The sequence below is a fragment of the Coregonus clupeaformis genome, chromosome 1, assembly GCF_020615455.1.
Source record: "Coregonus clupeaformis isolate EN_2021a chromosome 1, ASM2061545v1, whole genome shotgun sequence".
Classification (NCBI taxonomy): domain Eukaryota; kingdom Metazoa; phylum Chordata; class Actinopteri; order Salmoniformes; family Salmonidae; genus Coregonus; species Coregonus clupeaformis.
Genome location: NC_059192.1, coordinates 99,392,962 through 99,420,095, shown reverse-complemented (window position 1 = coordinate 99,420,095; position 27,134 = coordinate 99,392,962). Strand labels below are relative to the sequence as shown.

Here is a 27,134-nt window from a genome sequence, read left to right as displayed (position 1 = left end):
ATGCAATATACTGCAAACAGTTCAGTGACATTTGTATTTTTTCTTAATTAGAAGGTGCTCTTTAATAACCTACACTCTGGTTCATCACTACACAAGTCTACTAACCACTCCCCCTATCTAAAGAGGGATGGGTATTATAGTGTAATGAGCTCAGAGCTGATGGCAATAATGGATTATATGATTTCTCACACCTACAGTGGGGAGAACAAGTATTTGATACACTGCCGATTTTGCAGGTTTAACTACTTACAAAGCATGTAGAGGTCTGTCGTTTTTTATCATAGGTACACTTCAACTGTGAGAGACGGAATCTAAAACAAAAATCCAGAAAATCACATTGTATGATTTTTAAGTAATGAATTTGAATTTTATTGCATGACATAAGTATTTGATCACCTACCAACCAGTAAGAATTCCGGCTCTCACAGACCTGTTAGTTTTTCTTTAAGAAGCCCTCCTGTTCTCCACTCATTACCTGTATTAACTGCACCTGTTTGAACTTGTTACCTGTATAAAAGACACCTGTCCACACACTCAATCAAACAGACTCCAACCGCTCCACAATGGCCAAGACCAGAGAGCTGTGTAAGGACATCAGGGATACAATTGTAGACCTGCACAAGGCTGGGATGGGCTACAGGACAATAAGCAAGCAGCTTGGTGAGAAGGCAACAACTGTTGGCGCAATTATTAGAAAATGGAAGAAGTTCAAGATGCCGGTCAATCACCCTCGGTCTGGGGCTCCATGCAAGATCTCACCTCGTGGGGCATCAATGATCATGAGGAAGGTGAGTGATCAGCCCAGAACTACACGGCAGGACCTGGTCAATGACCTGAAGAGAGCTGGGACCACAGTCTCAAAGAAAACCATTAGTAACACACTACGCAAACATGGATTAAAATCCTGCAGCGCACGCAAGGTCCCCCTGCTCAAGCCAGCGCATGTCCAGGCCCGTCTGAAGTTTGCAAATGACCATCTGGATGATCCAGAGGAGGAATGGGAGAAGGTCATGTGGTCTGATGAGACGAAAATAGAGCTTTTTGGTCTAAACTCCACTCGCCGTGTTTGGAGGAAGAAGAAGGATGAGTACAACCCCAAGAACACCATCCCAACCGTGAAGCATGGAGGTGGAAACATCATTCTTTGGGGATGCTTTTCTGCAAAGGGGACAGGACGACTGCACCGTATTGAGGGGAGGATGGATGGGGCCATGTATCGCGAGATCTTGGCCAACAACCTCCTTCCCTCAGTAAGAGCATTGAAGATGGGTCGTGGCTGGGTCTTCCAGCATGACAACGACCCGAAACACACAGCCAGGGCAACTAAGGAGTGGCTCCGTAAGAAGCATCTCAAGGTCCTGGAGTGGCCTAGCCAGTCTCCAGACCTGAACCCAATAGAAAATATTTGGAGGGAGCTGAAATTCCGTATTGCCCAGTGACAACCCCGAAACCTGAAGGATCTGGAGAAGGTCTGTATGGAGGAGTGGGCCAAAATCCCTGCTGCAGTGTGTGCAAACCTGGTCAAGACCTACAGGAAACGTATGATCTCTGTAATTGCAAACAAAGGTTTCTGTACCAAATATTAAGTTCTGCTTTTCTGATGTATCAAATACTTATGTCATGCAATAAAATGCAAATTAATTACTTAAAAATCATACAATGTGATTTTCTGGATTTTTGTTTTAGATTCCGTCTCTCTCAGTTGAAGTGTACCTATGATAAAAATGACAGACCTCTACATGCAAAATCTGCAGTGTATCAAATACTTGTTCTCCACACTGTATGTCTTCTCTAAGGCCACCATCTCCACAGGGTGATGGTGATGGTGTGACTACTGACAGGGTTGGCAGCTACACCACTGTAGATGGAGTTGTAATCTTATCTCTCTACCTCCAGAGGGAGAGACAGGCTGGTGATGAGATCAGGGGGGTGTAATCATTAGTCTAAACAGTTGTAACTAAAACGACTGATCCTATTGGACAAATTCAGGTTAGGTCCCTCCCTGTTCTGTTTGCTTCTGTTTAAGAAACGTTTTGCAACACAATCAGGCTTTTGGTCTGGTTGAGTCTATTCTCTCCTCTGTACCAGGACAAGGTCACATCTTTCCGGTTCTTCACAGTGCACACCACTGAACAGCTTTAGAGGAATGAACCATTTGTTCAAATGGAGAAGGCTTGCCAGACTGATGTTCATGCTGCTATATTTTGTCATTGATGGTATGTTTCTTTTGTTACTGATTTGCTGCACTAACTAAAAGTGTATGAATAGCCTCTTTTTTTATTTTAAAATGTTCAATGTTTTAATTAGTAACATTGGTCAAATTCAAAAATGCTAAGTAATGTAAACAGTGCCACATTTAAACTGTGTGTAGCCTATCGCTAAGACTCATAACAAAATAACATTCCTCTCTCTGGAGAGACATCCTGTTTCCTGTCCGAGCATTAGGAAAATATTTACAGTAAGGGATAGATACAAACAGAGACTAGGTTCTAAAACAAAGCTCTTTCATGGGAAGCAAGAGGTGTAGGCTATAAAAGTATTCAGTCTATACATCAATTCTTGCCAATACTTTATTGATTCATAGACTAATATATAGATGAGAGATTAATAATCTTTTGGAAACAACAGGCTGACAACCTTTTATAATTCTCTGAGACTGTAGCTTGTCATTTGAAACTAATTTGCGTTCTATTTGAATTTTGGCCAACTGACAGCGCTCACAGGTTCACTGTGTTTAGGCTCACAGTGCTGCCCATTGATGTTTGAAAATACTAATGACTATGGATGTGATAATAAAACATGCACCTTTATGGTGTTGGGACTTGGGAATTCCCTCAACCATGTTGAATCATTGAAGGACAATGGACATGGCTTCATCACCAAAATGAAGAAATTATTTCATGGATATCAATATCTAAAAGTCATTAGGTAACATTTACATTAAAACTCTGTGGTATTTAAGCTACATTCTAATGGGACATTAAACAGGAAATGTTGGTGGTTTCCTGTGATTATGTGGTCAGTGGCTGTCACATAGATGGATGGAAGAGCGAGAGGCAGGTCGTTGGAACAGCCGATGTACTTTGTTAAAAAGGTAATGGCCTGGTCACTGGTCAGCCCACCACAAATGTGATGTTCCTCTGGTCATAGCGTGGGACAAAAAAGCAGTGTTTTTAGGGTGTAAGTGTCAAGAGCAATAAGAGCTAGACTACATAACCAAAAGTATGTGGTCAGCTGCTCGTCAAACATATCATCCCAAAATCATGGGCATTAATATGGAGCTGGTCCCCCCTTTGCTGCTATAACAGCCTCCCCTCTCCTGGGAAGGCTTTCCACTAGATTTTGGAACATTGCTGCTCTTATTACTGACTTCCATTCAGTCACAAGAGCATTAGTGAGGTCGGGCACTAATGTTTGGCGATTAGGCCTGGCTCGCAGTCGGCATTCCAATTCATCCCAAAGGCGTTTGATGGGGTTGAGGTCAGTAAATGCTTTGGGGGCCAACGGGTGCCGATGAGCAAAGGCACATTGGCCCAATGTGGGAAGCCTACGTGGGGTCAATAATTTAGCCCACATTGGACCCACAACATGCCAGACATTGACTAATTCATTGATTGGAGACAGCTTTAGTCAATTACAGAAGATTTCTGAATTTTCTACCTGCAGCAACACTAGTAGATAATGCTGGAAATATCGGTAAAAGCACAGTGCCTACAATGCCCTAGTAATGCTTTACAGTGCAATATGAATGGTCTATACGTATAATAGGCTGACTAGAGTGATGATTTCTCACAGTCAAAGTAACGCACTAAGAGCTATGATGCTAATATCTGTGCATACTCTTCAGAATTGTGTTCTGTGGGTGTCACAGAGTAGGCTGATACCCTATTTCATGGATCCACAATCCATAGGCAATGTTGTACAGTGCAATATGAATGTTCTATACGCCTAATTGGCTGACTAGTAAGGTGAATTCCCAGTCAAAGTTCTGGAATAAGTGCTACGATGCTAATATTTAAGCAATAATGCATGAGAACCCTATGATTATCTTGTTAACTCCAGACTAATAGCTGTTCCCGAGGCGACACCAAGGGCAGGGAAACAGCCCTTAGGAGGGAGTTATCACACAATAATTCCTGGGTTCCAGGGCCTTATTGGTTTCATAAAATGGTTGCCAGCATATTTAAATAAAAAGATTACCAACATGTTTGCATTAAAAACATGATTTCCACCAGTCCGGGCAAAAGCCAGTTGTTAGTTCTGAGGTTCTGAAGCTGCTAACCAAACAGGCTGGTCGTTAATTATATTCTCATGTTTTGACCAAGTCGTTCATTCTATTCAGTCTATTAATTCCATGTTGCAATGATAAACAAATCATTGGCATGTTGCTAGCTAGCAGAGGTTTATTAATGATGAGAGACAAGAACTTCAATAAATAAGTATTTAGTCAATAATTTATAAATAGGGAACAACCAGCTGATTGTCGAGTCAATAAGATAGTTATGGAGGATAGCTAGGCCAACGTTAATGTTACTTCTCCTTTGCTAGCCGACTAAAGCTAACACACAACAACATCAAGCAGCTGAAATGACAGCAAACTATGTGCACTTTCATTTGTATTATGCTTGTTTCTATTGTTATTTCTGTGGCTATATCCATTATAATGACCCTGATTAATTCGCCTAGCTCAGAGAAGCTGTCAGTCACATCACGTTAATATGCATGGCACGTGGAGATTGCAAAAAAATAACAGCAAAAATGTTGCACAGGTCAGATAGGCATACAGCAAGAAAAGTATTGGAAAGTATTCAACCCCCTTGACTTTTTCCACATTTTGTTGAGTTACAAAGTGGACTTGAAATGTATTTAATTGTAATTTTTGGTCAATGATCTACACAAAATACTCTAATGTCAAAGTGGAAGAAAAATTCTAACGTAAAAAAATAAAAAAATAAAAACACATGAATATGTCTTGATTATATAAGTATTCAACCCTCTGAGTCAATACATGTTACAAACACCTTTGGCAGCAATTACAGCGGTGAGTCTTTTGGGGTAAATCTCTAAGAGCTTTGCACCCCTTGATTAAACAATATTTGTCAATCATTCTTTAAAAAATTATTCAAGATCTGTCAAGTTGGTTGTTGATCATTGCTAGACAGACAGTTTCAAGTCTTACCATAGATTTTCAAGCCAATTTAAGTCAAAACTGTAATTAGGCCACTCAGAAACGTTCAATGTCGTCTTGGTAAGCAACTCCAGTGTAGATTTGGCCTTGTGTTTTAGGTTGTTGTCCTGCTGAAAGGTGAATTCGTCTTCCAGTGTTTGTTGGATAGCAGACTGAACCAGGTTTTCCTCTGGATTTTGCCTGTTCTTAGCTCTATTCTTCTTCTTTTTATCCCCCCCAAAAAACTCCTTAGTCTTTGCCGATGACAAGCATACCCATGACATGATGCAGCCACCACTCTTGAAAATATGATGAGTGGTACTCAGTGATGTGTTGTGTTGGATTTGCCTCAAACATAATGCTTTTTATTCAGGACAAAAGGTGAATTGCTTTGCCACATTCTTTGCAGTATTACTTTAGTGCCTTGTTGCAAACAGGATCCATGTTTTGGAATATTTGTATTCTGTACAGGCTTTTCACACCGTCAATTAGGTTAGCATTGTGGATTAACTACAATGTTGTTGATCCATCCTCTGGTCTTTGTTGTTGAATATGTGCTTGAAATTCACTACTCAACTGAGTGACCTTACAGATAATTGTACAGAATGTGTGGGGTACAGAGATGGGGTCATTCAAAAATCATGTTAACCACTATTATTGCAAAGTGAGTCCATGCAACTTACGTGATTTGTTAAGGACGTTTTTACTCCTCAATTTATTTAGGCTTGCCATAACAAAGCGGTAGAATACAGTACTTATTGACTCAAGACATTTCAGCTTTTCATGTTTAAATAATACATTTCTCAAAAAAAAAATCCACTTTGACATTATGGGATATTGTATGTAGATTAGTGATCTCTATTTAATCATCAGTTTGAAATTCAGGCTGTAACACAACAAAATGTGGAAAAAGTCAAGAGGGTTTAATACTTTCTGAAAGCACAGTATATTAACCCCCGCTGTACCAAACCAAATGCTAGCCTAGTAGCACAGGGAAAAAATGTCTAGACACTTTTCTCCAGGGGAGATAGGCTGGGCTTTGGGACAGTGGATGTTCTGTGTTCTGTGGATGTCACAGAGTAGGCTGATAACCATTTCAAGGATTCACAATCCATTGATAATTCTATACAGTGCATATAATTTTGCCCCCAATGCAATTTTGAAGACATGCAAAGGAAGATTTCCACTGATTTTACTGTTTATTGTCAAATTAATAAATTATTGTCTTTTGTTGAAATTGTGTAACGACTTTCCAAACTTGATCACAATTATCCAGTCCAAATTGTGGCATGATTCCACTATTTGTAGCCGTTTATATCAGTTTCAATGCGGGACTTTTATTTAGAAGGCAAATCGCCAATGTCACTATTGTTGCTAATCGCTATTGTTGTTCACTTCACAGTCATGTTTGTACTGCCTGTCAAGCAGAAGTGCCCATTTGCCCATGTAATGCTATCGAGATATAAATCATGTTTGCAAGCTAGTTACAAACTTTGTCAAATTTACTCAACATTTTGGTAAGTTATATACGTTTTTCTCCAGCCAACTTACCTAAGCTAGCTAACATTATCCCCTATTCAACATTGTTTTTAAGACTGTTTAACACCATTGCTGCTAGATGATCAGCAACTATAGACAACTGCGGTATAGTTAGCTTTATATTAAAGATTCAGAGTTTACTCGTCAATACCTCTTAAACATCTCAGGATGATAGAAATTACATATTCTAAACCTACTGATGATAGTGAAGAAGGCCAAAGGAGGTGTTGGCTTTGGGGATGACCAGTGAGATATACCTGCTGGAGCGCATACTACGGGTGGGTGTTGCTATGGTGACCAATGAGCTAAGATAAGGCGGGGATTTGCCTAGCAGTGATTTATAGATGGCCTGGAGCCAGTGGGTTTGGCGACGAATATGTAGTGAGGACCAGCCAACAAGAGCGTACAGGTCACAGTGGTGGGTAGTATATGGGGCTTTGGAGACAAAATGGATGGCACTGTGATAGACTACATCCAATTTGCTGAGTAGAGTGTTGGAGGCTATTTTGTAAATGACATCGCCGAAGTCAAGGATCGGTAGGATAGTCAGTTTTACGATGGCATGTTTGGCAGCATGAGTGAAGGAGGCTTTGTTGCGAAATAGGAAACCGATTCTAGATTTAACTTTGGATTGGAGATTCTTAATGTGAGTCTGGAAGGAGAGTTTACAGTCTAACCAGACACCTAGATATTTGTAGTTGTCCACATACTCTAGGTCAGACCCGTCGAGAGTAGTGATTCTAGTCGGGTGGGCGGGTGCAAGCAGCGTTCGGTCGAAGAGCATGCATTTAGTTTTACTAGTGTTTAAGAGCAGTTGGAGGCTACTGAAGGAGTGTTGTATTGCATTGAAGCTCGTTTGGAGGTTTGTTAACACAGTGTCCAATGAAGGGCCAGATGTATACAAAATGGTGTCGTCTGCGTAGAGGTGGATCTGAGAGTCACCAGCAGCAAGAGCGACGTCATTGATATACACACCTGGTTCATATCTCCTCATTAGTAAGTGCATGAGTGTTCCCTCTGCCCCCTTGTCCTTGTGAGTGATTGTTTAGTGTGAGGAGAGTTTAGTTCGGTTGAGCTCCGTGTATTTTGTATTGCCGGGGTGTATTTTCCCTGTGTGCCTGTTTGGTTCCAGTGCGCCTGTTTTGCACACTGGACTGTTTGACGCAATTCTGCGTAACTCTGTATTCCGGAATAAACTCTGTATTCTGAGATTTACCCTCCTGCGCCTGACTCTTTCAAATCACCCATCACAGAATCACCCACCCGGTATGGAGTCAGCAGGAGAGGAGCGCATACCTGGAGTCGTGGCACAGGTCCAGGAGCATTCGACGATGCTAGCCAGCTTGGGAGAAGCGATGGATTGGGTTCTCCAGGTCGTCCAACGCCTGGAGAGGAGAGGACCCGATCTGTCGGGACCAGCTGGGCGACCGGATCAAGCCACCCATAGGGATCCATATATCCCGACCACGAGATTTCAACGGGACAGCTGCTCTCTGCCAGGGATTCCTCCTCCAACTGGAGCTCTACTATTCCATCATCAGCCCGGCCCCATCGGAGCGGGAGAAGGTGTCCGCCCTCGTCTCCTGCCTCGTGGGGAAAGTGGTCTGGAATGACGTGGTCTGGAATGAAGGAGGAGCCGCATTGAACAACTACAGGGAGTTCGCTCGCCTCTTTCGGGCTGTCTTCGATCACCGCTCGAGAGGCGGGCGAGCGGCTGGTCCACCTGAGGCAGTGGACGAGGACCGCGCAGGACTTCGCCCTGGAGTTCCAGACTCTAGCAGCTGGGTCCGGGTGGAACGAGCGGGCCCTCATCGACCACTTCCGGTGCCATCTGCAGGAGGACGTCCGAAGGGAGCTAGCCTGCCGGGACACCATGTTGTCCTTCACTCAACTGGTGGACATGGCCATCTTGGACAACTTGCTGGCGGCCAGAGGACTTCCTGGAGGGGGCCTGCCTGTTCCAACCCCGCCCGACTCGGATCACGAGCTGATGGAGCTGGGTGGAGCGACAGCAGCAGTGTCACTCTGGTGGCACAAGAGGACATTTCACTGCACGATGTCGTCAGCGTTCTTTTGGGTCTGGAGGCGGCAGGCAGGGCACTCTCGCGTCACCCCAGGTATTAACACCCTCACTCGTTCAGAGCCCTCTGCTGCACACTGTACCCTACCCATCCACTTTCCTGAACTTTATGGACAGGTCATTTTCACACAGTCTAGGCACTACATTGGTTCCTCTATCCATTCCACTCCCCATCAGAGCACTTGACAGTCGACCATTAGGGTCCGGGTTCGTTAGGGAGGTTACAGCACCAGTCACTATGGTTACCCACAAGACTCATCGCGAGCAAGTCCCTTTTTTATTATTGAGTCTCCTGCTTTCCCTGTTGTGTTAGGTATTCCTTGGTTAGCACTCCACAACCCCACTTTTTCATGGCCGCAGAGGGTTCTCACGGAGTGGTCACGAGAGTGTCAGGGTAGGTGTCTCGGTGTGTCCGTTGGTGCAACAACGGTGGAAAGTCCAGACCGTACCTCCACCGTGCGCATTTCCCCCGAATACCTAGATTTGGCGCACACGTTTTCCAAAACGCAGGAAACCAACCTCATCGGGTGGGGGATTGCACGATAAACTTCTGGGTAGATAATGTGCCGCCCAGGAGTCATGTGTTTCCCCTGTCACAGGCTGAAACAGAGGCTATGGAGACATACATCACCGAGTCCCTGCGTCAGGGGTTTATACGTCCCTCCACTTCACCCAAATCCTCTAATTTATTTTTTGTGAAGAAGAAAGATGGCGGTCTGCACCCTTGCATTGATTACCGATCACTGAACAAGGGGACGAAACAATTTAGTTATCCTCTCCCCCTCATTCCTTTGGTGATCGAGTCAATGCATGGGGCGAGCTTCTTCACAAAATTAGATCTCCAGAGTGCATACAACCTGGTACGTGTCCGAGAGTGGGACGAGTGGAAGACAGCAATCAGCACAACCATGGGGCAATATGAATACCTGGTGATGCCTTGTGGTTTGATGAGTGCTCCATCCGTCTTCCAGTCCTTTGTGAACGAGGTGTTTCGGGACATGCTTGGTTGCGGTGTAGTGGTCTACATCGATGACATTCTTGTGTATTCTGCTACGTGCGCCGAGCATGTGTCCATGGTTCGCAAAGTGCTGGCCTGACTGTTGGAACATGACCTTCATGCCAAGGCAGAAAAGTGTCTGTTTTTCCAACATTCCGTCTCCTTCCTCGGATACCGCATTACCACCTCAGGTGTGGAGATGGAGGGAGATCGCATTTCAGCTGTGCGTAATTGGCCGACTCCAACCACGGTAAAGGAGGTGCAGCGATTTATTGGCTTTGCCAACTACTATCTGAGGTTTATCCGGGGCTTTGGCAAGGTCGCAGCTCCCATCACATCTCTGTTGAAGGGTGGGCCGTCCCTGCTCCGCTGGTCTGCTGAGGCTGACAGGGCCATCAATAACCTGAGGGTCTGTTCACCTCAGCCCCGGTACTAGCCCAACCCGATCCATCACTACCATTTGTAGCGAAGTGATGCAGACAATTACATCGATGGAAGTTACAATCTATCTGCAATATTAGGCTTATCTACCCCTTCCCAATGTAATTTTTTTTTACATAAGAAAAATAAAAAGTACAGAGAGATCCTTGATAAAAAACCTGCTTCAGAGTGCTCAGGACCTCAGACTGGGTCCACCTTCCAACAGGACAACGACCCTAAGCACACAGCCAAGACAACACAGGAGTGGTTTCGGGACAAGTCTCTGAATATCCTTGAGTGGCCCAGCCAGAGCCCGGACTTGAACCCGATCGAACATCTCTGGAGAGACCTGAAAATAGCTGTGCAGCAATGCTCCCCATCCAATCTGACAGAGCTTGAGAGGATATGCAGAGAAGAATGGGAGAATCTCCCACAATACAGGTGTGCCAAGCTTGTAGCGTCATACCCAAGAAGACTTGAGGCTGTAATTGCTGCCAAAGTTGCTTTAACAAAGTACTGAGTAAAGGGTCTGAATACGTATGTAAATGTGATATTTCAGGGTTGTTTTATTTTATACATTTGCACAAAAAAATAAAATATGTTTTTGCTTTGTATTATGGTGTGTAGATTAATTTAAAATAAAAAGATTATATAAAAGGCTGTAACGTAACAAAATGTGGAAAAAGTCAAGGGGTCTGAATACTTTCCGAATGCACTGTGTTTAGTTTTAATTGCGTTCAATAATTTCAGGTCAATAAAGTTTTTCTGTAATACAATGAAGGCAGACTGTACCTCAGATAGAGCCTGGTCAACTGTGGGTGAAATAGCATACACAACACTATCATCGGCATACAACTGCAGGTTACCATTTTTTACAGGCAAGTCAATATTATTAATGTAAACAGTAAAAGTACAGGACCCAAAATCGACCTTTCCTAATATCCAGGAAACCTGATTTAACACCATCAGTATATGCGCATTGAGTTATATCTGTTAAGTAATTTTTCAACCTGTTACATGCAGCCTGGTTTAGGCCAATTGAGAAGAGCCTCTGAACTGTCAGTGTGTGATCAACAGTATCGAAAGCCTTTTGACAGGTCAATGAAGAGGGCAGCACAATGTTGCCTTTTATCCATACCAGGCTCCCGAGTGGCGCAGCGGTCTAAGGCACTGCATCTCAGTGCTAGAGGCCCTGGTTCGATCCCGGGCTGTATCACAACCGGTCGTGATCGGGAGTCCCATAGGGCTGCGCACAATTGGCCCAGCATCGTCCGGGTTAGGGGAGGGTTTGTCCTGGGTAGGCCGTCATTGTAATTAACAATTTGTTCTTAACTGACTTGCCTAGTTAAATAAAAAATTTATACAATTAACCACATTATTTATAACTAGGGATGCAGTAGTGATGGTGCTATGACCTGGTCTAAAACCCGACTGATGTACATTTAGAATACAGTTCAAAGATAAGAAAGATCTTAGCTGAGAATTAATCAAGGATTCAAATATTTTAGCTAGGCAAGAAAGTTTAGAAATGGGGTTAGTAGGGTCACCACTTTTGTGAAGGGGGAGTACATGGGCCACTATCCAAACCTTGGGGATAGTACCATATATAATCGTCAGGTAAAACATATGGGTTAGTGATTCAGCAATCAGGGGGGCAGAGACCTGCAAAAAAAAATAGATCAAGCATATCAGCCCCAGTGGATTTTTTTGACATCAATCTTAAGCAAGGCATCTAGCACATCACAGATAGTAAATTGCTAAAATGAAAATAAAGATTCACTAGAAGTTGACGTGTTAGCTGTCGAGTTAGCTAAAGGCTGGCAGAGGGAAGAGAAGTCGATTGACTGACCAGGGTCAATCAAACCACCGTTTCTCTCAAACAAAAAGCCAACTGAGATAAAATCATGATTAAAAGCATCACTTATCCCCTTCTTCTCAGTAATGATGACAGAGTCAGACAGAACTTGCTTAGGCAGGGAAGAAGAGGAATTTGGACGCTTTAGTGCATTTACTGTTTTCCAAAATTTAGAAAGATCACCAGCAGAGTCAGAGAGAGCTTGAAAAGTAACTTGATTTAGCTTTCTTAAGCAAGATATTACATATGTTTCTCAATTGTCTGAAGAATTGTCAGTCCACTACAGAGTCAATTTTCCTTGCTTTGGCCCAGGCCTGATTTCTCATCTGAATGAGCTGAAATAGCTCAAAAGAAAACCAAGGGTTAGATCTATCTTTGACTGAATTGTTTAAAAGGGGCGTGTTTATCTGCCTGATAAATAAATATGGAGGATACATTTCAAGAGCCAACTCAGGGTCAGGAATACAGGAGACAGTGGCTAAATCAGAATAGAACATAATGTAAAAACCATTGAGGAGATAACTTCTTAATTAAACGAGGAATAGTATTTGCTGTTTCGTATCTCTAATACGTACTATGGAACAATGATCTCTGAGATCATTGGGCTCCTGAGTGGCGCAGTGGTCTAAGGCACTGCATCTCAGTGCTTGAGGCGTCACTACAGACCCCCTGGTTCGATTCCAGGCTGTATCACAACCGGCCGTGATTGGGAGTCCCGATTGGCCCAGCATCGTCCAGGTTTGGCCGGTGTAGGCCGTCATTGTAAATAAGAATTTGTTCTTAACTGACTTGCATAGTTAAATAAAGGTAAAACAACATTTAAAAATATATATAATCATATGCAAATACTCTGGTATGATTGTGGAATTCTGCCTAACGTGGCATCCTTCAGGTCCTTGGCAAAGATTCTGACTCCCTCATGGTCCAGGTGTACATGGTTGTACAAGTGCTCATATGTCAGGGTGTGGTGGTGAGAGATGCTGAAAAATGGTAATGAGGAGCAGTCCATGGTGATTTTTTGTTGACATTTTGGATCATTTGCCAGGATCATTTGCCACCTTTCTCACTTCCTCAGCCACTCTTGCTCCTTTTGTGCACATGTCATTTGTCCTAGTATGTATGACAAGGTTGTCAGGATTTTCGAGCTTGACTTGATTGAGGAGTTGTAGTGCACTGTCAATAGTGGGACACCAGAATATAGCCGTCTGGTGTCTGGGGAATAGTCTCCTATCTTCCAGATACTTCCCATTAGAGTCTATCAGAACTGCAGTTTTGGGAAGTATCCTGGGTTAAACTGGATCCTGTCCTCTGGAGGTGTGTTTGGCTGAATATGGTCAGACTGGTGGGAGGTTGACAGATCAGGGTAGGCTGTGGCAGGCTGGGAGGTTGGCAGGTCGCTGAGAGGCAGATGGGGTGAAGGCTCCAATGGGCTCAGGGGTATCTGGGCTTCTACCAGGCTGATAGGCTGCTCTGTAGGTGGCGTAGTCATTTGCTGCTGACGGAGGGCATCGATGTCCCTCTCTCTCTGCTGCAGCTCCACCATTACCACACAAACAGTTCCTCTTGGAGGGCATCATTGGACTGTGTCATTTATTCAGTGTTCTGTCCTAACTGTTCTATTGAACCATGGTTCCTCAACTCTTCCATCAGCATCTGGACAGTGTCACATTCTTGTTGTTTGCTTTCCCTGAATTCCGTAATCTCCACTTCAAGTAGGGAGAGGAAGTTCTGGATTTGTTTCACCAATAATGTTTAGTGTGCACACAGCTGCTACAGTTGAGGGAGGGAGTGATGTACTGTGGGCCTCCTGTTTTGAAGCCAAGGTTTTGGGAGTTGCAGGCATTGTTAGTGGAGACATGCCAGTTTTTAGTTCATCATCCACTAGAGGTTTTATAATGTCGAACTCTTCTTCAAACAGCTGTAGACTGGCATCAGAGCCTTGGATCATTACTATTCCGTTATTATATATATTAATATTATATTTTGGCGTTGTGTCCACATACAATTGTCTCATGGTCTTGTTTCCAGACATTTTAAGATGTTTGTTTGCCTTGCGCAGGGATACATGCCAAGCATTTGGACGTTCAATGAACAATAGAAGATCCACCTTGATTTATTTGTATTTTTGTTACATAAAGTCTGCTCTTAGGGTCGCTGGGTGCTCTTTTAAAACCTTTGCTTTATATTTTGTCCTCCCTGCTTTACTGGCAATACCTTCTGCATATTGGATTTTGGGGCTTGTCAATGTATCCATCTTAGCTGATTACAGCTGGATACAGTATATGTCACAGCTGGTTTGCACTTGGCTAGTTGTAGCTAGGTGTTTTTGAATGAAAACAAAGTCTATCTTGCTTGTTTTCTGTCTGAATCGTTTTTTTCTGGCTTGTGTAAGGTTAGGTCTTCGTTTTCATATATTTTGTCCTGTCCTTTGTCCATTTTAACAGCAGGTAGCCAGTAGCTAGAAACTCTTAGCAACTCCCTAGCAATGTGTAAACAACTGTTAGCTTGTTAGCTATCCAGTTGAGTTTTCAGGATAAAGGTTGTCTTCTGATTTATTCTCTTTTTCTGATGTTATATTCTTAGTACTTCTTCCTTTATCTTTAACTGACTTGTTTTTCTCAAATGTACTCTTCCTTGAAATCATTTGAAATATGATATATAATATTTGATATTAGGAGCTCATTATTTTACCAGCTGCTCTTGGAACTTGGAACAATAACTCAATAACTCATAACTGTTGTTTTGACATTCTCTGTCATTTTCCATTGCCAAACATTTCCCTACAAAAATAATTGCACTTGTGCAGTTGCACATGCTGTTTTATTATATGGCTACTGTAATAGCTGCGTCCATAATAACACAGTTACAGTCACTTTTGTAACTGCAGGGTTAATGTTATATTATACAATTCAGTAATTGTGTAGTGCAGGGGTAGGGAACCCTGTTCCTGGAGTGCTGCAGGTACTACATGATTTTGTTCCAACTAGGCACCACACCTTACCAACTGAGCTAATGTTTCAATTCAGTGATTGCCAAAATTCAACACACCTGTCCTTCCAGGTCGGTTAAATAAAAAATGTGAATAGCAAGCGGCACTCCAGGATCAGGGTTGCCTACCCCTGGTGTAGTGGTTATGTCCTTACTCTGGTTATTTTGCAGTTGTAAACCATTACTATGCAAATACTGTAACTGCAGTTTCACAATTGCAATTAATTACAAGTTGATGGCATAGCCAATGCTTTGTTGTAATTATTGTCAGTTTTACTGTTACAGTTGCCAGCTGCAGAAACACCCCTGAAACGTTGCCAAAAAAATTTAACAGTTTTTCTTATCATAAGTCGCTGTCTGTGTGTTGTCTATCCTCTGGTACAATCCATATGGCTGTGCTGAGAAGTATGTTTATCCTAAATGAACAGGACTTTGGTATTTGAATATGTGTGGGTGAGACATAAACACATAATGATATTAGGCATACCGTATGCGTCCTTTATTATCAAGTGCCTGGAGTATGTAGGCTGGAGGCAAGCTCCCTTGTGCTATCACCACAATGTTCATCATCTCATCACCGATTTGCATAGTTCATTTGCTTAGAGAATGTGAAAACAATGTAGAAAAAGTACTGTAGTTACACTCCTTGGCCTACCCACCCATGCAAAATAGCTTCCTTTTCCCAGTGCAATTTCACTTTCACTTTTAGAAATCCAAAGACCCCTATCAGGTCTACATTCATCCGACAACTGTAAGAATTATAGAGTCACGAGTAGACCTTTAGCATTACTGAGAACGTTTCTGTTCACTGCAGTGAAAAGTATTCATTGCAGTGGAAACATATTTCACCACATAGGTCTGCGTGTGAGACGGGACTCCTGTACGCAGGGAAGAGTGTGTGGGGCTACTTCTCAGTGGGTATAAACCTCAGTGGGTATAAACCACAGAAAAAGGTAGACCACACGATGTGACAGACTGATGGGAAAGGAAACGAGTTTGTGTTCACAAGCAGAGACACAGTCACATTTCATATAGACAATTTATACAGTTCACTGTAGAAGGACAAATACATTATGTTCGTAGGGTGTGCATGTGCTTTCTTCTATCCACCTGTAGAACTAATACTGAAAAGTTGTTACTGTACAAGCCCAATAATATACTGTTGGGCCTATTAGCCATGAACCAGATTATTGAGCTAATGACCTGGGTAACCTAATGCCTAATTGAGCCCACCTGCCGCACACATTAAGCCTTTGTCTCCTCAGAGGATGTGACACTGTAACATTTGTTCTACCTTATTCAAGGCCTAAAACCATAACCGTGGGAAGTAGGAGTGTTGCAGCACCCCCAGAAAAATCAGAAGTAAAAAATATATATGTATTGTTTGCACAAATGTAGTACAGTGGGCCTTTAATAGTCCTGCATTAGCGGACGGATATAACTGTCTGCACCGCGGCCAAAAATCGCAGCACCCCCATCCCCAAACTACAGTGCCTTGCAAAAGTATTCATCCCCCTTGGCGTTTTTTCCTATTTTGTGGGGTAGGGGGGATGGTATAAGGATTACTTTGATCCTAACCCAGGTATTCCTTAAAGAGGTGGGGTTTCAAGTGTCTCCGGAAGGTGGTGAGTGACTCCGCTGTCCTGGCGTCGTGAGGGAGCTTGTTCCACCATTGGGGTGCCAGAGCAGCGAACAGTTTTGACTGGGCTGAGCGGGAACTGTGCTTCCGCAGAGGTAGTGGGGCCAGCAGGCCAGAGGTGGATGAACGCAATGCCCTCGTTTGGGTCTAGGGACTGATCAGAGCCTGAAGGTACGGAGGTGCCGTTCCCCTCACAGCTCTGTAGGCAAGCACCATGGTCTTGTAGCAGATGCGAGCTTCAACTGGAAGCCAGTGGAGTGTGCGGAGGAGCGGGGTGACGTGAGAGAACTAGGGAAGGTCAGACGGGCTGCAGCGTTCTGGATGAGTTGTAGGGGTTTAATGGCACATGCAGGGAGCCCAGCCAACAGCGAGTTGCAGTAAGGCAGACGGGAGATGACAAGTGCCTGGATTAGGACCTGTGCCGCTTCCTGTGTAAGGTAGGGTCGTACTCTGCGAATGTTGTAGAGCATGAACCTACAGGATCGGGTCACCGCTTTGATGTTAGCGGAGAATGACAGGGTGTTGTCCAGGGTCACGCCAAGGTTCTTTGCACTCTGGGAGGAGGACACAACTGAGTTGTCAACAGTGATGGTGAGATCATGGAACAGGCAGTCCTTCCCCGGGAGGAAGAGCAGCTCCGTCTTGCCGAGGTTCAGCTTGAGGTGGTGATCCGTCATCCACACTGATATGTCTGCCAGACATGCAGAGATGCGATTTGCCACCTGGTTATCAGAAGGGGGAAAGGAGAAGATTAATTGTGTGTCATCTGCGTAGCAATGATAGGAGAGACCATGTGAGGATATGACAGAGCCAAGTGACTTGGTGTATAGAGAGAATAGGAGAGGGCCTAGAACTGAGCCCTGGGGGACACCAGTGGTAAGAGCACGTGGTGCGGAGACAGATTCTCGCCATGCCACCTGGTAAGAGCGACCTGTGAGGTAGGACGCAATCCAAGAGTGAGCCCCGCCGGAGATGCCCAACTCGGAGAGGGTGGAGAGGAGGATCTGATGGTTCACAGTATCAAAGGCAGCAGATAGGTCTAGAAGGATGAGAGCAGAGGAGAGAGAGTTAGCTTTAGCAGTGTGGAGAGCCTCCGTGACACAGAGAAGAGCAGTCTCAGTTGAATGACCAGTCTTGAAACCTGACTGGTTTGGATCAAGAAGGTCATTCTGAGAGAGATAGCAAGAGAGTTGGCTAAAGACGGCACGCTCAAGAGTTTCGGAGAGAAAAGAAAGAAGGGATACTGGTCTGTAGTTGTTGACATCGGAGGGATCGAGTGTAGGTTTTTTGAGAAGGGGTGCAACTCTCGCTCTCTTGAAGATGGAAGGGACATAGCCAGTGGTCAAGGATGAGTTGATGAGCGAGGTGAGGTAAGGGAGAAGGTCTCTGGAAATGGTCTGGAGAAGAGAGGGGATAGGGTTAAGCGGGCAGGTTGTTGGGCGGCCGGCCGTCACAAGTCGCAAGATTTCATCTGGAGAGAGAGGGGAGAAAGAAGTCAAAGCATAAGGTAGGGCAGTGTGAGCAGGACCAGCGGTGTCATTTGACTTAATAAATGAGGATCGGATGTCGTCAACCTTCTTTTCAAAATGGTTGACGAAGTCATCCACAGAGAGGGAGGAGGGAGGGGGAGGAAGAGGAGGATTCAGCAGGGAGGAGAAGGTGGCAAAGAGCTTCCTAGGGTTAGAGGCAGAGGCTTGAAATGTAGAGTGGTATAAAGTGGCTTTAGCAGCAGAAACAGAGGAAGAAAATGTAGAGATGAGGGAGTGAAAAGATGCCAGGTCCGCAGGGAGTCTAGTTTTCCTCAATTTCCGCTCGGCTGCCCGGAGCCCTGTTCTGTGAGCTCGCAATGAGTCTTCAAGCCACGGAGCAGGAGTGGAGGACCGAGCCGGCCGGGAGGATAGGGACATAGAGAGGCAAAAGATGCAGAAAGGGAGGAGAGGAGGGTTGAGGAGGCAGAATCAGGAGATTGGAGGGAGAAGGATTCAGCAGAGGGAAGAGATGATAGGATGGAAGAGGAGAGAGTAGCGGGAGAGAGAGCGAAGGTCGTGACGGCACATTACCATCTGAGTAGGGGCAGAGTGAGTAGTGTTGGAGGAGAGAGAGAGAGAAAAGGATACAAAGTAGTGGTCAGAGACTTGGAGGGGAGTTGCAGTGAGATTAGTAGAAGAACACCATCTAGTAAAGATGAGGTCAAGCGTATTGCCTGCCTTGTGAGTAGGGAGAGATGGTGAGAGGGTGAGGTCAAAAGAGGAGAGGAGTGGAAAGAAGGAGGCAGAGAGAAATGAGTCAAAGGTAGATGTAGGGAGGTTAAAGTCACCCAGAACTGTGAGGGGTGAGCCATCCTCAGGAAAGGAACTTATCAAGGCGTCAAGCTCATTGATGAACTCTCCAAGGGAACCTGGAGGGCGATAAATGATAAGGATGTTAAGCTTGAATGGGCTAGTGACTGTGACAGCATGGAATTCAAATGAGGAGATAGACAGATGGGTCAGGGGAGAAAGAAAGAATGTCCACTTGGGAGAGATGAGGATTCCTGTGCCACCGCCCCGCTGACCAGATGCTCTCGGGGTATGCGAGAACACATGGTCAGACGAGGAGAGAGCAGAAGGAGTAGCAGTGTTTTCTGTGGTAATCCATGTTTCCATCAGCGCCAAGAAGTTGAGGGACTGGTGGGTAGCATAGGCTGAGATGAACTCTGCCTTGTTGGCCGCAGAACGGCAGTTCCAGAGGCTGCTGGAGACCTGGAACTCCACGTGGGTCATGCGTGCAGGGACCACCAGGTTAGAGTGGCAGCAGCCACGCGGTGTGAGGCGTTTGTATGGTCTGTGCGGAGAGGAGAGAACAGGGATAGACAGACACATAGTTGATAGGCTACGGAAAAGGCTACACTAATGCAAAGGAGATCAGAATGAAATTAACTAAACATCTGGGGAAGCGAGGCCTCCCTCACTAACCTTTCACTGAAACACTCAAATACAACTCTTCAAACTTCCACTTTAGAAATTATAATTGTTGTAATCTACAGTGGTTCAATGTTTCCAGGAATAGACTAACTTAGTTTATTCAGCTAGCTAACTTGGTACAATATCCTTCTGTGAAAACCGCCCAGGGCACCGTATCATATGACGCCATAGCTAACTAGCATGCTAGCATCCAATAACACACGGTTTAGCACCAATACTTGGTTACAACAAACTACCAATGGATAATTCGTGTCCGTGTCTAGTTCCTTTCATAACGCAGAAGTAATTAAATGTTGGCTAGCTAGCACAAAGTCAGTCATGCTAGCTACACAAGTGGACTACACATCTCGAATGTTCAGAAAGTGAAGCTTACGTTGCAAAATTCTCATTGACTAAAATGATACAGTACTGCTAGCTGGTAATGTTGGCTAGCTAGCAGTGGCTGCGGTGTTGACTGTTTGAAAATGTAGCTGGCTAGCTAACCTCGATAGTTTCTCTATACTACACCTTTGTCTTTGATACCAAGACAACTATGTAGCTAGCTAACTCTACACTAATCAAATCGTTACGTTGAAATGTATTTAGCTGCTACAGTACTGCTAGAGTTGGCCAGCTAGCAGTGGCTGCGGTGTTGACTTAGTATGGAAAATGGTGTCGCTGCGAACGAATGTAGCTGGCTAACATTACACTAATCAAATCAAATAGTTCCGTTGTAATGTATTTGGTTGCTACAGTAGTGCTAGCTGGTAAGGTTGGCTAGCTAGCAGTGGCTGTGGTGTTGACTGCTAGCTGGTAAAGTTGGCTATAACTACCTACAATAACTACCTAGATAAACTATCTACAATACCTACAATACCTACCTACAATAATTACAGGTACTCTTAAGCGTGAAATAACATTGGAAACAACTATCTACAGTTGCTAACAGTTACCAGTAGCTACCCGCTAGCTAGCTAGCTAGCTTCATTGGTCCAGGTAGTGGGTTAGCTAGCCTCGTGCTTCACCGGGCTCAGCCAAATACACTACAATACTACCTACAATAACTAACTACAATAACTACCTGGATAAACTACCTACAATACCTAACTACAAAACCTACCTACAATCTAAATGCATGGTTTAAGCTTTACTCAACACATATAAAGAAGAAGCCAAGCTTACCTCCCGCTTAGAGGAACACAACCTCACCCCATCGCCTCTCATTACCCGAGATCTAGTGCAACCAATTACCTTCAGAAGTCACATAATTAGTAAAATAAAGTCCACCTGTGTGCAATCTAAGTGTCACATGATCTGTCACATGATCTCAGTATATATATACCTGTTCTGAAAGGCCCCAGAGTCTGCAACGCCACTAAGCAATGGAAAGGGACTGGGAAACTGGTCAGAATTGAAGGAATGATGGATGGCACTAAATACAGGGAAATTCTTGAGGGAAACCTGTTTCAGTCTTCTAGAGATTTGAGAATGGGACATAGGTTCACCATCCAGCAGGACAATGACCCTAAGCATACTGCTAAAGCAACACTTGAGTGGTTTAAGTGGAAACATTTAAATGTCTTGGAATGGCCTAGTCAAAGCCCAGACCTCAATCCAATTGAGAATCTGTGGTATGACTTAAAGATTGCTGTACACCAGCGGAACCCATCCAACTTGAAGGAGCTGGATCAGTTTTGCCTTGAAGAATGGGCAAAAATCCCAGTGGCTAGATGTGCCAAGCTTATAGAGACATACCCCAAGAGACTTGCAGCTGTAATTGCTGCAAAAGGTGGCTCTACAAAGTATTGACTTTGGGGGGGTGAATAGTTATGCACGCTCAAGTTGTCTTGTTTGTTTCACAATAGAAAATATTTTGCATCTTCAAAGTGGTAGGCATGTCGTGCAAATCAAATGATACAAACCCCCCAAAAATCCATTTTAATTCCAGGTTGTAAGGCAACAAAATAGTAAAAATACCAAGGGGGATGAATACTTTCACAAGCCACTGTACTTCCTGCGGCAATGCCTAAAATCTTCAAACCTTTTGCAATAGTACTTTTTTAATTTGGAAAATAACAAATATGTATTATTGACAGTGGTTTAAAGTACTTAAGTAAAATACTTGAAAGTACTACTTAAGTCGTTTTTGAGGGTATCTGTAATTTACTTTACTATTTAAATTATTGACAACTTTTACTTCACTACATTCCTAAAGAAAATAATATACTTTTTATTCCATACATTTTCCCTGACACCTAACAGTACTCATTACATGTTGAATGCTTAGCAGGACAAAAAAATTGTCCAATTTACACACTTCTCAAGAGAACATGCCTGGTCATCCCTACTAACTCTGATCTGGCGGACTCACTAAACACAAATGCTTAGTTTGTAAAATATGTCTGAGTGTTGGAGTGTGCCCCTGGCTATCCGTAAATTTAAAAAACAAGAACATCGTGCCATCTGGTTTGGTTAATATAAGGAATTTGAAATGATTTATACTTTTACTTTTGATACTTAAGTATATTTTAGCTATTTCATTTACTTTTGATACTTAAGTAGATTTAAAACCAAATACTTTTAGACTTTTACTCAAGTATGACAATTGGGCACTTTTTCCACCACTGATTATTGATATACATTACTTCTGTCTAGATAATTACATTTGAGTAATTTAGCAGACACTTTTCTACAGGCTACAGCTGCTTATAATCAGAATATTTTTGCAGTGTCCATATGTACAGAATTCCTGCCTCTTTCCTCCTGCTAGTAGGACAGCCATCATGCCCCTGATCTCTTTTTCTGTGTTGTCAACACAAAACCTTGTTTCAACAAATAACACAAAGGCTAACGCCTACATTAGTCCTCTATCATGCTGCAATGTTCCTCTGACCCTGAAATTCATAAGATACAATCTAGGCTATTTAAGGCGGTAGTAGGAAATTATGTTGGGTGGTAATGAAATATCTCTGTAAAGTCATGTGCTTTTTCAGTGATTTCCTTGTCTTTTATTTTGGGGGAAAAACAACAGTTAATTGGGGAAGAACTTCCCTCACTTAGAGACTGCATTTCCTTGTGAACTTAATTTCTGATAAAATCTTAACCTACTAGTCCTAACAATTATTTCCTGACCCCAACCATCACATTAGGCCTGTAAATAACTAAGAAGGACTGTGATACTCAAGTCAGTAGTGTCATTGCAGGCGACTACATTGCAGACGTCCAGCAAAAATTAACTAATGATTGAATGTCATTGTCATCTTCAGTGCAGTCTGGCATCAGATCACAATATCATATGGACGCGGTGACATGTTAAACACTTATCCAGGTATTGTGAGATTTAGTGTGCGACTGTTTTACAGTCCCCCTGGAATGCAGTCATTGTGTTGATATTGAGTCTCTCTCTGTCGACAGTGCTCTGTGCTTCCCAGCAAACAGTCCAGTCTGAGACTCAGCACGTAAAAGGCGTCGTGGGACAGTCTTTCTCTTTTCCAGAGAGGGTGATCAAGTCTGGCAATTTACTTTATGGAGACCTTGGCACTATTGCAAATGTGTACCCTGGTAAAGAAGGCAAAATCACCCTTGAGAAGAGATTTGAAAAGCGCCTCCACTTGAACAATGTTACAAGATACTTCACCCTGTCAGACCTTCAGATAGACGATGCTGGGGTTTATACTGTGGAGAATACAGATGGAGGAAAAAAAAAAAGTTTGAGCTCACTGTATACAGTAAGTGTGTGTGTGTGTGTGTGTGTGTGTGTGTGTGCTGTATATTACAAAAACATTAAATAGAGGTTCCAATTCAAATGTATTCATCATTTTTATTCCAGATGTTGTTTCCAAACCTCAGGTGACGGAGTGTGGCAGCAGTTCCTGTAGTGTGGTGTGTTCTGTCGACAACGAAAAAGAGGTGACATTGACCTTGTACAGGGGAGAGGAAAAACTAAACCAGACCAGCAGTCCTAATCTCAACACCGATCTATCTCTCCGTTTGGAGGTAGAGGGAAAGAACTACAACTCCACCTACAGCTGTGTGGCTGCTAACCCTATCAGCAATGAGACAGTTCATGTCCCAAAATGTTGCAGCGAAGATGGTCATCGTAATGATGCAGGTTAGAGCAATTTTGAATTAAAGCCATCCAGAAAATAGCATTTACAAAGTGAAAGTGAAGTGTAGTTGAGCTCATTCAAAACATATTTTACGCTAATAATTTCCTTTTGTTTTATTTATTTCAGATAGTGATGAGAGGAATCGGGGTATTCTTATTATTGCTGTAATCTGTGTTTTGGTTATCTCGGGGCTGGTTGGACTTGCAATCTATCTAAAGAAGAGTAGAAATGGACACTCACAAGGCAGGTATTTATCTTTTAGAGGTGTGAGGTCACTCCCCAACGTGACTACCCTATTTTATTTTTATTTTTATTTTTTACTATCAAGGGTATTGTTTTGGAAAAGGTAGTAAATGTTTTCTTGAACACAGGATGCAGGTCAAATGAAGTGCCATATCTTCCACACTTCCTCTGCATGGTCAGACAGTGTCATTATCTCAGACAACTTCTCTAAATGTTGAAAAAGCAGAAGGCACACACACACACTCTCTGACAATGATTACTGGCTTATCTGACACCAAAAAGACTGCAAGCACAGAGACCGGTACCCATAGTAACAAATGAGTCCTGAGTGTTTACAGAACCTGTCCTGGGGCTGAGCGTCTGTATGTCTCTGTCAGTTAGTCACACCTTAGGCCTCTATTTACTTTCCTTTATTTGTCTTCATAGATTCATCTGAAAGAGTGAAAGATGATATTCAGTATGCAACGATAACTCCTCAAAAACAAACAGATAATCAGGTTAGTAAAAAAGCTACAGGCTGATAGACAATACAGAAGCTTTTGCAGCCCACATGACAACAACTGTAGGCGTTAGCTCTGTGCCAGTGGGTTAATGTGGTCTTGAGCTGCACAGACCACCTGAGTTTGATACCTGGCCTGATGTCATTGCAACCAGTTTTGCCCATATGATATGGTTGGGTTGCACAATGAGAAGCCACACAGCACATATGGTATATAGTAATGCCTTTGATTGGAAGTGATGCAGACAATTACATTGATGGAAGTTACAATCTATCTGCAATATTAAAGCTGATCTACCCCCTACAAAAACCTTATTTTACAGTGGACTTTTTAAGCTTGGCTTCGTGGTTCCTCCCACTAGCTTCAGGAAAGATCCTAGATGTGTTGTGTTGACAGTTGAGTTACCTACTGCAGAACAATGAGTATGGAGAAGAGCGCATCAGGCGCAAAGTTTCTAATAAAGAAGCATACAATCCTTTTTTCTTTTTGTTGCTTTCCCACCCCTTTTCTCTCCCCTCTCTCTCTGCCCCCTTTTCCCTGTCCCTCTTTCCCTGTCCCTCTCCGCCCTTCCCTCCCCTACCTCCCTCCCTCTCCCTGCCTAGGAGGAGCGAACCGGTATACCAGAACTGGAGTCGCAAAGAGACAACCCTGAACTGACATCAGTTTATGATACACTTCTGTTACATCGCATGGCTGCCAGCGGGGATGTTGACACAGCATGAAGGAACAAAACGGGAAGTCAATAAGCGGCCGACATGATAACTGACATCCTGGAGAGGACGGTATATCATAAAGAGGACGTTGAAACAAAATGAAAGTAAAAAATATATTCACCCTGAAAACCTTTTAGAGGCACAGTTGTTATGGGAGAAAAACTGTTGTACTGATATTATAATGTCAGGCTTTCTTTGTAGGTCATTCTCACAGACCTTCTGTCAAATAGCTGTCTCGATGACATCCACTGATACGGACCAATTCAATAGCTATGCATTGAGTTAGTAGCAGGATCAGGATAATCCTTTTTTCCTTTACATTTACATTTACATTTACGTCATTTAGCAGACGCTCTTATCCAGAGCGACTTACAAATTGGTGCATTCATCTTATATAAAAAAAAATCCTTTCACCGTGTATGTTGTATTGAAACACGTCCGAGGGTAGATCTTGATTTGCCGTTTGATCTTGAGTGACATTTTCCTATTCTTAGCGCTTTTTGCAAAATGTAGGGCTAAATTGTAGCTCTTAATTAGCTTGTTTCGTTTAATATGATGGACCATTTATTGGTTGTCCCTATCTATGTAGCACATCCTCCCTTAAGAATACAATCACTCCCTCCTGCAGACTCATGCAGACACTGTACACTCTCCTTGTATCAGAGCATGTGCCTGCACAGATTACTGTGACCCGAAAATAACAAATCTGTCGATACCATAGTAAGTCGTTGCACTGTAGGCTATTTCATTTTTATACTACTCTATTTCAGAGTAGTTACTGAGACTGAATATGAAGATATAATTCACTTTTCACTATTTTAAAATAACCTCATGACTTATTCAAACTGAGCTTCAATATATTAAGTCAAAGACTTACCCATACATTTCATTTAAAGGTATACAATGTGTATATTTCCTGATGTTTAATAGTCATCAATACCCATGGATGCTTGAAATATATAATTTTTTGACATACCCTATTGCAACCCAAAATATTATGTTTGACAACTCCATTCTCCATTTATGTTTTTGTTGTCATTTTAAATCTTTGTAAACAAAGTATGTATTGCTTCAGAATACTGGTGTAAACTGTCATTCCTTGAAGCCATAGCTGCATCTATGAGTTTGAGAGTGGAAACATTTCTCCAAATACATTTCTCCAGAACCACAAATCCAAATTGTGGTTTTAATGTAGCCTACTTCTAGGGTCAAATCGGAGGGACCACTGTAATTGTTTAGTGGATTTCAATTGTGTATATTTATTGAGTTTAAGTGTATTTGTGACCTTTTGTCCTGTCATTTTGCATGCCAGGCAGCTGTACATTTCAAATTGGAAAACAATAATGACTGTAAACAGTGAATTCTTAACTTTTTATTTCAAAATCAAATTCAATTTTATTCCAATCTCGTTGCCCCATTTAGTGGTTGAATGTTTTTATATTTCAGCATACTGTATACACAATGCTTTTAGCCAGTGATCTGTATGTTGTAAGTGTAACTTAAGTTATGTGCCACCAAAATGTTTCAAATCTTTCTCTGCTTTTCGTTTGGACTGTGGTTATTATTTTGCCAATTGAATATTGATAAAGGAGGTTGTGGATTATGCCATATCAATGTTGTTTTTAATGTTTACATAACATTTAGTCTCAAAACATGAGTGCCTCTTTCATCATTCTATGTATTGATGTTATGTATTTTTCAACAAAGGTCAGATTGTGCAATGCTGTGACTTGTGAAACTCCAAAGTGAAAACCAAATTATGTAGAGCATGTAAATGTATGTATTTATGAATATCATCAAGGCGCTCAGGAAACAGACAAGACAACAAGATTCAGATTTGGGGGACATTCTATAGGCCTAATATAGGAGAGTTGGAAGAACAGTCAGCCTGTACAAAAATGTAAACATTTACACTTCTTGTAATATTGATTGAGAATGTGCA

General features: G+C 42.8%; 1 protein-coding gene across 5 annotated transcripts; it reads left to right on the top strand.

Moving 5' to 3' along the window:
• Positions 1 to 2,036: 2,036 nt before the first annotated feature.
• On the top strand, positions 2,037 to 26,802 carry LOC121562299 (SLAM family member 5). Of its 5 annotated transcripts, none has more exons than XR_006661594.1 (6): positions 2,037 to 2,216; positions 23,042 to 23,355; positions 23,457 to 23,738; positions 23,863 to 23,983; positions 24,406 to 24,476; positions 25,082 to 26,802. XR_006661594.1 is itself a non-coding variant. In XM_041874607.2 (6 exons), the coding sequence occupies exons 1-6, from the start codon at positions 2,147 to 2,149 to the stop codon at positions 25,199 to 25,201; spliced, it is 954 nt and encodes a 317-aa protein (XP_041730541.2). In that variant the 5' UTR covers positions 2,037 to 2,146; the 3' UTR covers positions 25,202 to 26,802. The 5 variants fall into 5 exon arrangements, 3 of the variants coding, with proteins under 3 accessions (XP_041730541.2, XP_045079610.1, XP_045079603.1); XM_041874607.2 differs by having other exon boundaries at positions 23,477 to 23,738; positions 23,863 to 23,979; XR_006661593.1 differs by lacking the exon at positions 24,406 to 24,476.
• Positions 26,803 to 27,134: the final 332 nt, after the last annotated feature.